This window comes from Triticum dicoccoides, chromosome 6B (genome assembly GCF_002162155.2).
Source record: "Triticum dicoccoides isolate Atlit2015 ecotype Zavitan chromosome 6B, WEW_v2.0, whole genome shotgun sequence".
Taxonomy (NCBI): domain Eukaryota; kingdom Viridiplantae; phylum Streptophyta; class Magnoliopsida; order Poales; family Poaceae; genus Triticum; species Triticum dicoccoides.
This window is the reverse complement of record NC_041391.1, coordinates 666,129,103-666,142,615: the sequence shown is the minus strand read 5'-3', so window position 1 is coordinate 666,142,615 and position 13,513 is coordinate 666,129,103. Positions and strand designations below refer to the sequence as shown.

Below are 13,513 nucleotides of genomic sequence, written 5' to 3'. Positions count from 1 at the left end.
TTCGGCCATCATTTCCTTTAGCGCATCCCTGATTGCACCAAGGTTTCCGGCCGGTTTGCTTTTCTTCCATCTCTCAGCCACTACTGTCGCTAGTGCTGGATGTCGCTCCCACATGATTTCGTACCTTGGTGCTGACCTCGCCTGTTGCGGGTCTACACTTGATAACTGTATAAACACTGGACTATGGTCTGAGCATGATGACGCTAAGTGCAGCACTTGTGTGGCTGGAAATAGCTCTCTCCAAGCCTCATCTGCACACGTTCGATCCAATCTGACTTTAACATTCCTGTCACCCAACTGGCCATTATCATAGGTAAACGGAATCCCCGTGAAGCCGAGGTCCATCAGGTCGCATGCCAATAGACAATCCCTGAACATCAACATCTGATTTTCTGACCGTACAGAGCGTGAGAGGTGTTCATGTTGCCACATTGCCTCGTTAAAATCACCGCATACCAACCAAGGTTCCTCCGACACCGCTCGTAAGTTAGAGATATAGCTCCACATGCGATGGCGGTTCTCCACTCTTGGCTCACCATAGACAAAAGTTGTTCTCCATGACTTATCATTTGCATTATCGACAATTTTCGCACGTCAATGTACCGTGCACACGAATCCAACACCGTTACCTGCAGCCTTTCATCCCAATAAAGTGCGAGTCCCCCACTGAGACCCTCACTAGACACACCCACAAAACCTCTCATCTGCAGTCTCCACTTCAACTTCTCCATCTTACATGAGGCTTATCTTGTTTCTGACAGGAAAATAAGCCCCGGGGAATTGGCTTTTGAGAGGGCTAAGACCTCACGAACTGTCCGGCGGTTCCCCCCACCCCGGCAGTTCCATATCAATGCACTCATTCCTTCCGACGGTCCTCCTCATAGCTTTTTTTTGCATGGTAATACGTGTCTCATTTATATCATAAAGATTATTCAACCATATGAATTAGGAGTTGTTTATACATCATTTTTGTGAAAGTAAATATACACATACATATATGGCAACAAATCCATCAGCCTTATTATCAGTAAGTAATAATATGCTTGATAACATGGAAACGAATCAACGAGAGTCGTCGTGGTTGGGCATGTAGTAGCGGTTGGTGAACCACATGGTGTCGGCGGGGACCTTGACGCCGTCGGCGTTGCGGTACCAGGCGTAGTAAGCATGCGTGCGGTTCTTGATGTCCAGCAAGGCATGCCCAAAGCTAGCCTCCCGGAACGCCGAGTAGCTCGGTTGCGGCTCCGTCATGCTGTCGGCAAGCCCCTCGATGTTGCCACCGTCGCCGATGGTCATGTACACGGGCGCACGGCGGTCCCGCACCGGCTTGCACCTCCCGTCTGTGATGTTGTACTTGATGTTGGACACCCGGTGGCTACGCTCATATGCATGCACGTGCCCGGCGAAGACGAAGTCAACCCTAGCTTCTACGATCCACTGCTCGAACTGCACGCGCATCGGCTCGCCCTCCATGTAGTGGAAGTTGTAGCTGTTGTACCACGGCGAGTGCGACGCCACGATCAGCCACGGCGTCTCGCTCCGGTTCACGCGCTTCAGCTCCGCCTCCAGCCACTTGTACTGCGGCGTGTACTTGCCGAACGCGGAGTAGGAGGACAGTACGATGATGTGCGCGGACGCGAGCTTCACCGAGTACCAGTAGGGCTCCGGCGAGCCGCTCAACCGGTGCGGCGTCGGGTACCGATGGCTGAAGGGTTTGAACGGCGCCGTCTCTCCCTGCAACCATGCATGCAAACAACGGCCATGTCATGATTGGCTGAATTATAATCCACATATCAACAAGAACATACAGATGGTCGATCGAATTGCATCCATGTATTTACTTACAAGCTCCGGTGCGTAGTCGACCTCGTGGTTGCCGGTGACCCAGATCCATGGCTGGTAGGCGACGCTGCGCTCGGAGAAGCGGCCCCACGTGTCCCAACGATTGTTGTCGTGGAGGGGGTGCTTGTCGGCGTAGGAGAGATCGCCCATGAAGAGCACGGCGTCACCACCGGTGGCCTCGTAGTGGGTCAGTGTGCTGTTGGAGTCGGACGTCTGGCCCAGGTCGCCGATGAGGCCCAGCCGGAAGGGTACGTCCGGGCCGGGCTTGGGAGGGGTAGTGAACCAGAAGGTCCGCACCGTGTGGCCGAAGCCCATGGCGTAGTAATACTTGGTGCCATGCTGCAAGTTACAAGTTTCTCAAAAACAATTAACGTAAAGTCACTCAAATTTCTGTAGTAGTATATTTGGTCTAAAGACATACTTCCTCCGTTCCAAAATAATTAAAGTTTTCGAATTGTCCTAAGTCAAAAGTTAAACCTGGAGTGAGTCCAAACAAATAAAACATTTATACTGAATTTTTATAACTTATCTTTTATCATATCACAGTTGTAGTAATACTACCGCTAGAGTTCCTGCCTCTTGCCGCCGTAGGCCGGCCTCGTCTCCGGTGACCCTAGGGCCATAGAGGTGCGGTGGATCCTGGCAAGGGCCAGCGAGAGGGCTTCGTTTTTAGTCGTTTGTGTCAGTCTTGTTAAGGTTTGTGTCCTGCTCAGCAAAGCGAGACGGCGGCGACTCCCTGAAGATAAAATAAAGGTCTCCCTGCCTAGCCCCAGCCCCGGTGGTGCGTCCAACACCGGCGGATCTATCTTTGCTGGATTTGCTCGGATCTCGTGGTTGTTCGTCTATGTTCATGTGTCTTCAGGTTGAATCCTTCTGACTTACGTTATTCTTCATCGGCGGCGGTCGCTGTTCTGGTGCGCTGATCCTATGGGGCCTTAGCACGACGACTTCCCGACTGTCTACTACAACAAGTTGTGCCCGACTCCAGCGATGGTGGGGCGATGACGGCGACGCGCCTTCGGCTCGCTTCAGTGCTTGTAGTTGTCGCTAGGTGGTTTATGGATCTAGATGTAATTTTTATTTCTGGTGTTTGTTGTACTGCCATGATTGAAGATGAATGTCCCCAAAAGTAAAAATAATATACTACCGCTAGCCTACAAAAATATCTTAATTTTGAAACGGAGGCAATATTTTTCTAATAATAATCTTCTTAATGCTAAAGTTGTAATATCTCTCATGGGAAAACTTGCATGCATTATGCAAATTTTAATGTTGTGTTGCAAGATACATTCATATTTTTCTTCCAATACATTGCTTACTAGCTACCCCATATTGATTTGTGGTTCATACTTCAGTATTCTCGCAAACAGGGTCTATTATTCTTTTGTGGGTATTTAGTAATTTTTGGACATAGTAATTACTGGCTAATCATGTACTCGTTGTTTCAGAAAAGGCCTATAAATTTTGTCTCAAGTCAAACGGTGCATGTTTGATCAAGTTTGTACAAAAAATATTAACAACTGTAAAATAAAATTAATATCACTAAATACATAGTCAAATAGTCTGGAAAAAAATATAGTCAAATATATTTTTATACTATACCTGGTTAATATTTTAGTTGTTGATTCTTTTTGTGAACTTAAAATTTACACGCCTTATTCTAGAGGACGGAGGAAGTATAGTGTGTAGTAACAAAATTATTATGTGCATATATGTCCATATATGTTCGGACAGACAGCTCAGCCAATGTCCGACTCTCCCCGCATTGGAAACCCGCAAACCCAACCTATATATGGGGAGGGTGTCTCGTCCGCCACATCAGATTTGGCTCATGCTAGACCATTTATTTCTCATCTTTTGTTCTTTATTTTCTCTGCCTGATGGGAACATGAACCATTTTGACTAACCATATACATATCCGGACAATTTGAAAGGCATGATTGTGTGCAGGACAAATAAGGACTCAAAGTGAACGCGACCGAATGCGTTTGCGGCAATATTTTAAATAGCGCGCTACAAAATATAGCGAGGCCCTTCTCTAAATGCTACACAAGTTATAGCGCGCTAATAGCGTGCTATATTTCAAAATAGCGTTTGCAAAAAAAAATCAAATATATCTAGAAATAAAGTATTTAAGCAACTAAATTTTTCATAGGAGCAAGCAATATATGCATAAGGGCCAAATCCAGCACATAAAAATAGTAAGTCTCAAACATCAACAACCATAGTTTTAAGAGTCTCTAACATCAACAGCCACCGGGGCAGCCACCTGGGCTTGTTGGTTAGGTCTCGTGGGAAAATCTGATAAAAGGAGTGAGAAAGCTAGTGGTCGTGGGTTGGTTTTGGCCTGCTGGGCCTGCTGGGCTATGCTTATTTCAGTTTTGCATGGTCTGCACGTCGTAACGTTACAACGTTACGACGTTATAGCGTGTGTAGCGCGCTAATTACGCGATTAGCGGCGTAGCGTCCGATTTTGTCAAAACGTAACGTCTCCCTTTCAAATATGCTATAACCGCGTTATAACGGTGAAATAGCGTGCTATTTAAAATATTAGTTTGCGGACATATAGGAGGCCAAATTAGCCAACTGTGATTGTACATGCTTTTAGGCCTGGAATGGCCCTGCCCAAATGACCAAAGAGGTCTTAAAAATAAAGGAGCATAATACTATTAATAAAAATCTTAACTAACTAGGAAAGTGAAAATAATAATTTAGTGGTGACTAGTGAGTGAATTTTTTTTTCGAAACGGAGGCAAAATTTTTGCCTCTTTGATTAATTAAGAAAAAGAGAATTGCCCACTTAATTTAAGAAAAACCGGGCGAAAACCTACACTAGTGAGCACTAGTGATTATGTGTGTGAGTGAGTTCACCTCAAGGTTGGTGAGCGTGCAGTGGTGGATGAACCCGGAGGTGTAGTTGTGGTACTTGTAGCGCGTGTGCGTGCCCTCGGCCGCCATGTCGAGCCTGCCCATGGCGCGGCCGTACATGACGGTGCTGTTGCCGACCTCGTCGACCGTCACCCACGACACAGTCATGGCCGTGCCGGCCTGGTCGCCCAGCGTGACGTGCACCTGCTGGGGCGCGTTGTGCCCGGGCGGCACGGCGAAGACGTCGGCGTCCAGCGGCATGTCCTCGGCCGCCTCCAGCCTCCGCCGGTACGCGCTCGTCACCCCGCGCGCCTCCGCCTGGGCGAGGAGCAGCACGGCGAGCACAAATGCGGCATTGAGCCATTGTTGACGTCGAAGAGCACCCATGGCCAGAGGTCGGTCGACGAGAGCACGCACGCACGCTGTGGCACTGTGGCACTGTGCTGTCTGCTGCACAGAAATCGCCTCGTCCCAGGCCCATTATATCATGGTGCACAATGCAGCACGTGCTGGGTTAACGATTTGCAATGATGGCATGACGACGACGGGGATGGATCGAGCTTGCGATTCCAGCCTCAAATGTCACTCTCTCGGCCAGCCTGAAATGTCGTATAAATTTAGATTTATCCAAAAAATGCTACTCTCTCCATTCATCCGTATCTAGACAAATCCAAGACAAGTAATTCGGAATGAAGGGAGTAGATTTATGGGATTTTCTTACAGAGTTAATCTACAGGCTGATATGTCCTGTTTTTATTCGCCCTTGAAAACCGGCCATGGGGTGCCCCACGTCACCTCCGTAGATTTAATGTGTAGAAAATTTATCGTATATGTAGCATTATTGCATTTGTCCTGGTGGGTGGATAACGACAGATATCATATATGTAGAAAATTTATCAACGTCGTAGCACTTATCGGATAACACTGGGAGGTCGACCTGGATGGAGAGAGTGAGTGATTTGTAGTCTCAAATGCTAACCTGCTGATTTTCCTCCCGTGTCACGTGGGGGAATTGAACATACGAAACCCATCTTGGCTGAATAGGCCTAGACAGCCTAAAGCTATCTATCTATCTAATACTCTTGTCAACTAATGGATGTCAGTTTCCCCCCTCGTTAGGGTTCTCTCTCCTCTCGGCGGCGACTTCGTTCACCATCGTTGAGATCCGTTTCCCCTCTACTCCCCCCTCCACGCCGGACTGTCGGGGCCGTCGGGACCTAGCAGGGGTTTGGGGAACGGGATCGTTGGGGCCCCTACCTCCCGCGGACTGAAACCACGGGCTAGAGGAATAATGGCGAAAGTTGCGATGAACTCGGGTTCTGGCACATCCGATCTCGAGGCAATGATGGAAGAATTGGGATTGAAGGAGGACGGCCTTGAGGATGTGGTGATCGAGGATACTGAGCTGTCGGAGGAGGCCACTAGATGGATGGTGGTCGCTAGGGTTTACACCGACAAAACCTACAACCAATACTGGTTCTACAAGAACATGAGGGCGCTTGGGATCTGGCTCAGGAGGTGAAGATCCGACCACTTGAGGACAACCTATACACCATGCAGTTTTCTTGTCTCGACGATTGGGAACAAGTTATGAAGGAAGGGCCATGAACTTTCAAAGGTAAAGCAGTTGTTCTTGCCCGATATGATGGCTTCACAAAACCATCATTAGTGGAGCTCGATAAGATTGATATATGGATGCAAATCCATGATCTACCGGATGGCTTTTTCTCCAAAGTCAAGGCACTGTCGTCAACAGTGGAGAATTCATCTATGCTGAACCAAAATCGCAAGATTTCGAAGGGAATTTTGTCCATGTAAGGATAAAGCTTGATGTCACAAAGCCGCTTAAGAACGTTTATCCGTTGGTCATAAGGAAGAAAGATGTGCTTCACAGGGAGATCTTTAGGGTGAAATAAGAGGCTGCTAGATTGGTGTGCGGTGTGTGGTAACTTGGGACATCTGTTCAAGTAGTGTGGAGACGGGGTTCACCCCCCCCCCCCCTCCCAAGGCGCTGGTCTTCAAGGACCTTAGAGCTACGTGGTTCAGAGGCCCGGGGAGGGGTCCAGGAGAAGCAAACAACACCAGAGGAGGCCGAGTTAGGGGCCGAGCTGGTAGAGGACGTGGCTGTGGAACTCATGAGCAGAATCCCTTCGAGCCCACTGTTCAAGAGGATTCAGACAATTTTCAAACAGATGTTACTATGGAGGAGGGGGATAGGAATAGGAAGAGGGGTGCAGCTATTGTCGCTGATCCAAAAACAGCGGAAGCCATACCTACTCTTGTGAAGAAACAAAACAAGCCACGACTTCTTCCACCACCCGAGGACCCGACCAGTCCCCCGCCGAAGCAAGATCCGAAGAGGACTAAACAGAATCCATCTGGTCAAGATGAAGTTCAGGCAAATAACCTAGTTCCAACAAAACCAGTGATGCGCGTTTGGCGGGCTCCCATGGGGAGTCGCATCTAGCGTAATGAATCTTCTGTGCTGGAACTGTCACGAGGCTGGCAAACCCGCGACAGTTCGGGAGCTTCGTGATCTCACGAGGCAACTTTGCCCCTCAATCTTATGCAATGTTGAAACCCAAATTGATGGCTCTCGAGTAGAGAATATGGTAGGATCATAGGCTTTAATAAAAGTTTTGATGTTAGCAGTTGTGGTAAAAGTGGTGGCTTAGGAGTTTTTGGAATGACGAAATAAAGTTTGAAGTTATTAGTTATTCTGAGTATCACATTGACTTGATAGTCGATGAGCTTGTTGATACAAAATCTAGAGTCACCTTTTTCTATGGTGAAGCACAGGTTAACCAACGCCATAAAACTTGGGATATGCTTACGAGGATTGTCGGCTCTAGCAACCTACCCTGGGTTGTGATGGGTGACTTTAATGAGATATTCCACGCGCACGAACATGACAGTGTTGGTAACCGAAGCCAAGCTCAAATGGACTCCTTTCGTGATGCGCTGGACACTTGTGGCCTGACGGATATTGGTTACATTGGAAAGAGCTGGACCTTTGAGAAGAAAGTTTCTGGAGGAACGCACACCAAAGTGCATCTTGATAGAAGTGTAGCAAACATGGCCTGGTGTGTTGCCTTCCCGGATGCAATCACTGAACATAAAGAAGCAGCTTCTTCAGACCATGTACCGATCTACCTGAAGCTAAAAGACATGCATGCATGCAGGCGGGCCCCACACAGATTTAAATATGAGTTGTGTTGGGGGCGTGACCCAGCTCTGGTGGATGTAGTGCATGCTGGATGGACTCAGTTCCTGATTAATTCGGTAGCACAAGTGGGAGGCAAGCTTAAAAACCTGGCTGGTGACCTTACACACCGGGATCGAGTGCACTTTGGAAATATTCGCTTGCAGATTCGCTAGTTGCAGTGTCAGCTACAAGAGATGTGGACTCTCGAGGACGATCTGGCCCCTCTTCGGATGAATTAAAAATTGTTGATCATCTGGTGGAACTGTTTCACAGTGAGGAGATTTTGTGGCGCCAGAGAGCTAAATAGAATGGCTTATGCACGGGGACAAAAATACTTACTTTTTCACCTCCGGGCTAGCCGTTGCAGGAGGAAGAACCAAATTAAATCACTCCAGTGCCCAGATGAGCAGTTGACCTTGGATACAGGCGAGATGGAAACAATGGCCACAGACTTCTACAAAGATTTGTATACATCTCAAGGGGTTCATGACATGGATCGGGTCCTAGATACGGTGCCAAGGAAGGTAACGACGGCGATGAATGATAGCTTAAACGCTCCATATAGTGCTCAGGAGGTCAAGACTGCGTTGTTTCAAATGTATCTCACAAAGGCACCGGGCCCCGACGGTTTTCCAGCACATTTTTCTAGCGCCATTGGGATGTTTGCAGAGATGAGGTCACCAAAGCGGTTTTAAAAATTGTTGAGGGAAAGGAGTCAGCTGAGTACTCTAGTACTTATTCCAAATGTGAAAAATCCCACACTCCTGACTCAATTCCGCCCAATCATCTTATGCAATGTACTTTACAAGATTGCTTCACCGTCTAAAGATAGTTTGACCAGATATAATCTCAGAGGAACAATCAGCCTTTGTACCTGGTAGGTTGATTACTGACAACATTATCATGGCCTATGAATGTCTATATTTTATGAAACAGAACAGAGCAAAGAAACATCAATCCTGCGCCCCAAAGCTTGACATGATGAAGGCCTACGATAGAGTTGAATGGCCCTACCTCCAAGTTATTATGCTAAAGATGGGGTTCACGGAACATTGGGTGAGTATTGTGATGAGCCTTGTTACCATAGTTAATTTTTTTGTCTTCTTTAATGGGAAGAAGCTTGAGGCTTTTAAGTCATCTAGAGGGATCAGACAGGGGGGGCCCAATATCCCCGTACTTGTTCTTGATAGTAGCAGAGGGCCTGTCGTACCTGTTAAAATCGAGAAGCGAGTTATCCAATTTGGAGGGGTTGCAGGTGGCACCGTTGGCACCACTAGTAAAGCATCTCTTATTCGCTGATGACAGCCTGTTGTTCTTCAAGGCAAATAGTATGGGTGCTACTGAGGTGAACCAAGTTCTGGAGTTCTATTGCCAAGCTTCTGGGCAGAGAATCAACAATATGAAGTCATCAATTTATTTCAGCAAGGGGGTTCCGGAGAGTACTCGAAATGAAATTAAGATCCTATTAAATGTACCCAATGAAACCCTTAATGAAAAATACCTTGGAATGTCGTCTCACATAGGTAACAACAAAAACGGCGCATTTAAGTATCTTAAAGATAGACTATGGAGCAAAGTTCGGGGGTGTATTGAGACCACCATGTCCACGGCAGGAAAAGAGGTACTTGTGAAATCAATAGCTCAGGTAGTGCCAGTTTATTCTATGCCATGTCTTAAGCTTCCTCGGGGGTTGTGTGAACATTCCAATAAGCTTATCAGAAAGTTTTGGTGGGGTAGCAAAGAGGTAAAAAGGAAACCTCATTGGGTTTCGTGGAAGGAGATGACTCAATCGAAAGGCATGGGGAGTCTAGGTTTCAAGTACTTCGAGCTTTTTAATCTCTCAATGCTTGCTAGGTAGGCTTGGCACATTTTGCAGAACCTTGATAGCATGTGTGCGCGTTTGCTCAAAGGTATATACTACCCTAATGACACCTTTTTAAATGCTCACCTTGGCAGCGCTCTGAGCCAAGTTTGGAGGTCCATATTGGAAGGAAGAGACATCCTGAAGCAGGGTTTGATCCACTGCATCAATAATGGAGAGAGCACAAGAATTTGGGAAGATAACCGGTTGCCTCGACCAGAGATGATGAGGCCATATGGCTGTTTGCTTAACGACCCACCAAATCACGTTTCCGAGCTGATTGATGTGACCTCCGCTACATGGGATAAATAGAGAGTTCAAGCAAATTTTTTTGCACATGGATGCTAGTCATATTGGGTATTCTCCTTTGTGCATGAAGAATGTTGATGATTTCTGGAGCTGGAGTCATGAAAAGAACGACATTTTCTCCGTTAAATATGCATACCGCATGCTAGTTAGTACAAGGCAGAGAAGAGAAGCGTGGCTTGAGAACAGGGTCGGGCCCTTCAGCTCGGCTACAGAAGAAGGGGATTGGAAAAAGCTCTGAAAAACAGAAGTGCTAGGGAAGGTCCGCATGTTCCTTTGGAGACTACCAAAACATTTTATACCAACCAATGATGTAAGGGCACACCGACACATGTCAGACCCCAACGCATGTGGTATTTGCGGTGCTCCGGATTCATGGAGACACTCCCTCTTGCAATGTACTATGTTAAGGTGCACGTGGGCTCTTGTGGATGACGAACTGGCACAAACCCTAGCAACTATTACCAAACCAAAAGCTAAACAATGGTTATTCACCCTCATGAGTTCGTTATCGCATGATCTTTTTCTGAAGCTTTCGGTTACCCTATGGGATATTTGGGCAGCGCGACGGAAAGCTATTCACAAAGGTTTATTCCAGAGCCCCCAAACTATCAATGGTTTCATCAACAAATATCTCCAGGAATTGAATCTGCTGGCTGCACCAACTCATGTTTTGAACCAGCAAACTGTTCCTATGGCCAACTCAAACGTCGAGCGCCCAAAAGCACCACCACCGGGCCATGAAAAAGTTCATGTTGATGCTGCTTGTCATAAGGGACTTGGGGGCTCAGTGGCGGCTGTCCGCCGAGATGAGACAAAGCTTTTCTGGGTAATTCATCCTCTCATGATTGCAAGAGTTGATGACCCTGATATTCTTGAAACTATAGCATGCAGGAAGGCGCTCGCATTGGCACAAGATCTCAACACCCACAACCTAGTTGTTGCATCAGATTCTAAGGGAGTAGTCGGAGCTATCAACAATAGGAACCGTGGAACCAATGGCGCCATCACTGAGATTAATAGTATAGCTCTTTCTTTTAATTATAATTTATTTTTGAAGGTCATGCCGTCAGTGTTGAGGCACACAGATTAGCCAAGTTTGCATTATCACTAGGTCCGGGGCGACACATTTGGTTGGGCCAACCCCACGACCAGAGATGTATCCCACTTTTTGTGGTCTTTGCTGAATAAAAGCCTGGTTTACCCCTAAAAAATCTAATACTCTTGTCTCAAAAAAATCTATCTAGTACTTGGACTCAAAATAATAATAATAAAATCCATCTAGTACTCAGTGTGTATCAAAACGTTTTTTTTTTGCAAAACACGTCTTACATTTTGAATGTTTGTAGTTCAGCTACCAAATTCATTGATCACTAAGGAGGAAAGTGAGCTACAGGGGAACCCAAGGTGGGTCAGCGCCAAGTGGCTCAACTAAGAAAGGCAAAAGGAAGAGAAAAAAAATACAAGAGAGAGCACTCAGCCTGGGTCGAACGGAATAGCCGCTCCTGCCAAATTCCACAGCTTGATTTCATCTCTCACTCTTTGTATGAAAGCTTCCTGTCTCATGAACTCCCGCTGAAAGACCCTTCTGTTCCGCTCCCGCCATAGCTCCCTGGACATCAACTGGATCATGGATAGCGTTCCTTTCTTCGTCTCTTTTGTTGCTCTGCCGAAACAGCTTGAAAGTTAGTCTTTAATATTAGCTAATCCGTTCCATGATTCAGGCAGCAGCGCCGGCACACGTGATAGGGTGGCAATTTTCTGCCAAGAATATCGAGACCAAGGGCATTCCATCAGTAGGTGTGTGTTGTCTCAAGGTTTCGCTCGTAGAGGGGGCAGAAATAGTTATTTTCCCAGCCATGACAGAGCAGGGCGTCAACTGCCAAAACCTTGCCCAACATGGCAGTCCAAAGGAAGAAACAACATTTTCTGGGTGCCTATGCTCCCCATATTAGGTCGTATCCTTCCATTGGAATTGCACCCTCAAACTGCAGCAAGTATGCGGATCTCGCGGAGTACTCGCGGGACGACGTGAACCGCCAAGTAATGGTATCCGGCTGCCCCTCCAGCAGCACCACTTCATCAAGCATCGTAGCCAAATGAGTCAGTTCAGGTAAATGTTTGTCAGATAGGCCAATAACGAGGTCCGAGAGCCAAGTTTCAACTCTCATGGCTTCTTGAACGGTGCGATTCTTTCGAGTGGAAATCTTGAAAAGTGATGCGCAATGACCTTTGGGCACTGTCCACCCAGCCATCGGTCATGCCAAAAATTGGTTTTCCTGCCATCTCCAAGTGTTATCTCAGTTTCCATTGCAAACAACTTCTGATCTTTTTCATCACATGGCAGAGGCCATGACCATGGTCGAGGTGAGTCTTGCCAAGCGAGCCAGAGCCACCGAAGGCGTAGGGCAGTGCCAAATTTTGCGAGGTGCAACACTCCAAGGCCGCCAAGGTGTTTTGGTCGACAGATCTAGTCCCAACTGACCTTACATTTTCCACTAGTGCAGATGCTCTCACCGCTCCAGAGCCATGCACGACAAAGTTGGACCAGACTCTTCAATGTCCAAGCTGGGAGTCTGTGCACCTTCATCATATAAATTACAACCGCGGTGAGACCTAACTTCAAGAGCACAAGACGACCGCTTTTCGCCATGAGACCTCCTTTCCATGTGGCGGTCTTGTTGACAAATTTGGCCAACAACGGGTCGAGATCTGATACGTCCATTTTTCATCATGCTTCTATATCAATATTTATTGCATTATGGGTTGTTACTACACATTATGTCACAATACTTATGCCTTTTCTCTCTTATTTTACAAGGTTTACATAAAGAGGGAGAATGCCGACAGCTGGATTCTGGGCTGGAAAAGGAGCAAATATTAGAGACCTACTCTGTAGAACTCCAAAAGTCTTGAAACTCCACAAAAGTCAGTTTTGGAATTTATTAAAAATATTGGGCGAAGAAAGCACCAGAGGGGGCCACCCACTGTCCACGAGGGTGGGGGGCGCGCCCTACCCCCTGGGTGCGCCCCCTACCTCATGGGCCACCTGGAAGCCCCCCGATGCCCATCTTCTGGTATAAGGTGTATTTTGACTTGGAAAAAATCATAAGGAAGATTTCAGGATGAAGCACCACCGGCTCGAGGCGGAACCAATCTAGGGCTCCGGCGGAGCTGTTCTGCCGGGGAAACATCCCTCCGGGAGGGGAAAATCATCACCATCGTCATTACCATCAATTCTCTCATCGGGAAGGGGTTCATCTCCATCAAAATCTTCACCAGCACCATCTCCTCTCAAACCCTAGTTCATCTCTTGTATCCTATCTTTGTCTCAAAACCTCAGATTGGTACCTGTAGGTTGCTAGTAGTGTTGATTACTCCTTGTAGTTGATGCTAGTTGGTTTATTCGGTGGAAGATCATATGTTCAGAT

At 47.0% G+C, this 13,513-nt stretch overlaps 1 protein-coding gene across 1 annotated transcript; it reads right to left on the bottom strand.

Moving 5' to 3' along the window:
• Positions 1-885: 885 nt before the first annotated feature.
• LOC119324546 (purple acid phosphatase 2-like) lies at positions 886-5,173 on the bottom strand. Its single transcript, XM_037598330.1, has 3 exons — positions 4,714-5,173; positions 1,846-2,181; positions 886-1,734 (listed from the first exon to the last, which is right to left on the bottom strand). Exons 1-3 carry the CDS (start codon positions 5,095-5,097, stop codon positions 1,063-1,065), a joined length of 1,392 nt encoding a protein of 463 aa, XP_037454227.1. The 5' UTR covers positions 5,098-5,173; the 3' UTR covers positions 886-1,062.
• Positions 5,174-13,513: the final 8,340 nt, after the last annotated feature.

Excerpts from the sequence above, each read along its gene's own strand:
- LOC119324546 (XM_037598330.1), bottom strand. The coding sequence starts at position 5,097 with ATGGGTGCTCTTCGACGTCAACAATGGCTCAATGCCGCATTTGTGCTC. Across the intron at positions 2,182-4,713 it reads GCACGCTCACCAACCTTGAG|CATGGCACCAAGTATTACTA; the intron begins GTGAACTCACTC and ends TGTAACTTGCAG. Across the intron at positions 1,735-1,845 it reads TCGACTACGCACCGGAGCTT|GGAGAGACGGCGCCGTTCAA; the intron begins GTAAGTAAATAC and ends GCATGGTTGCAG.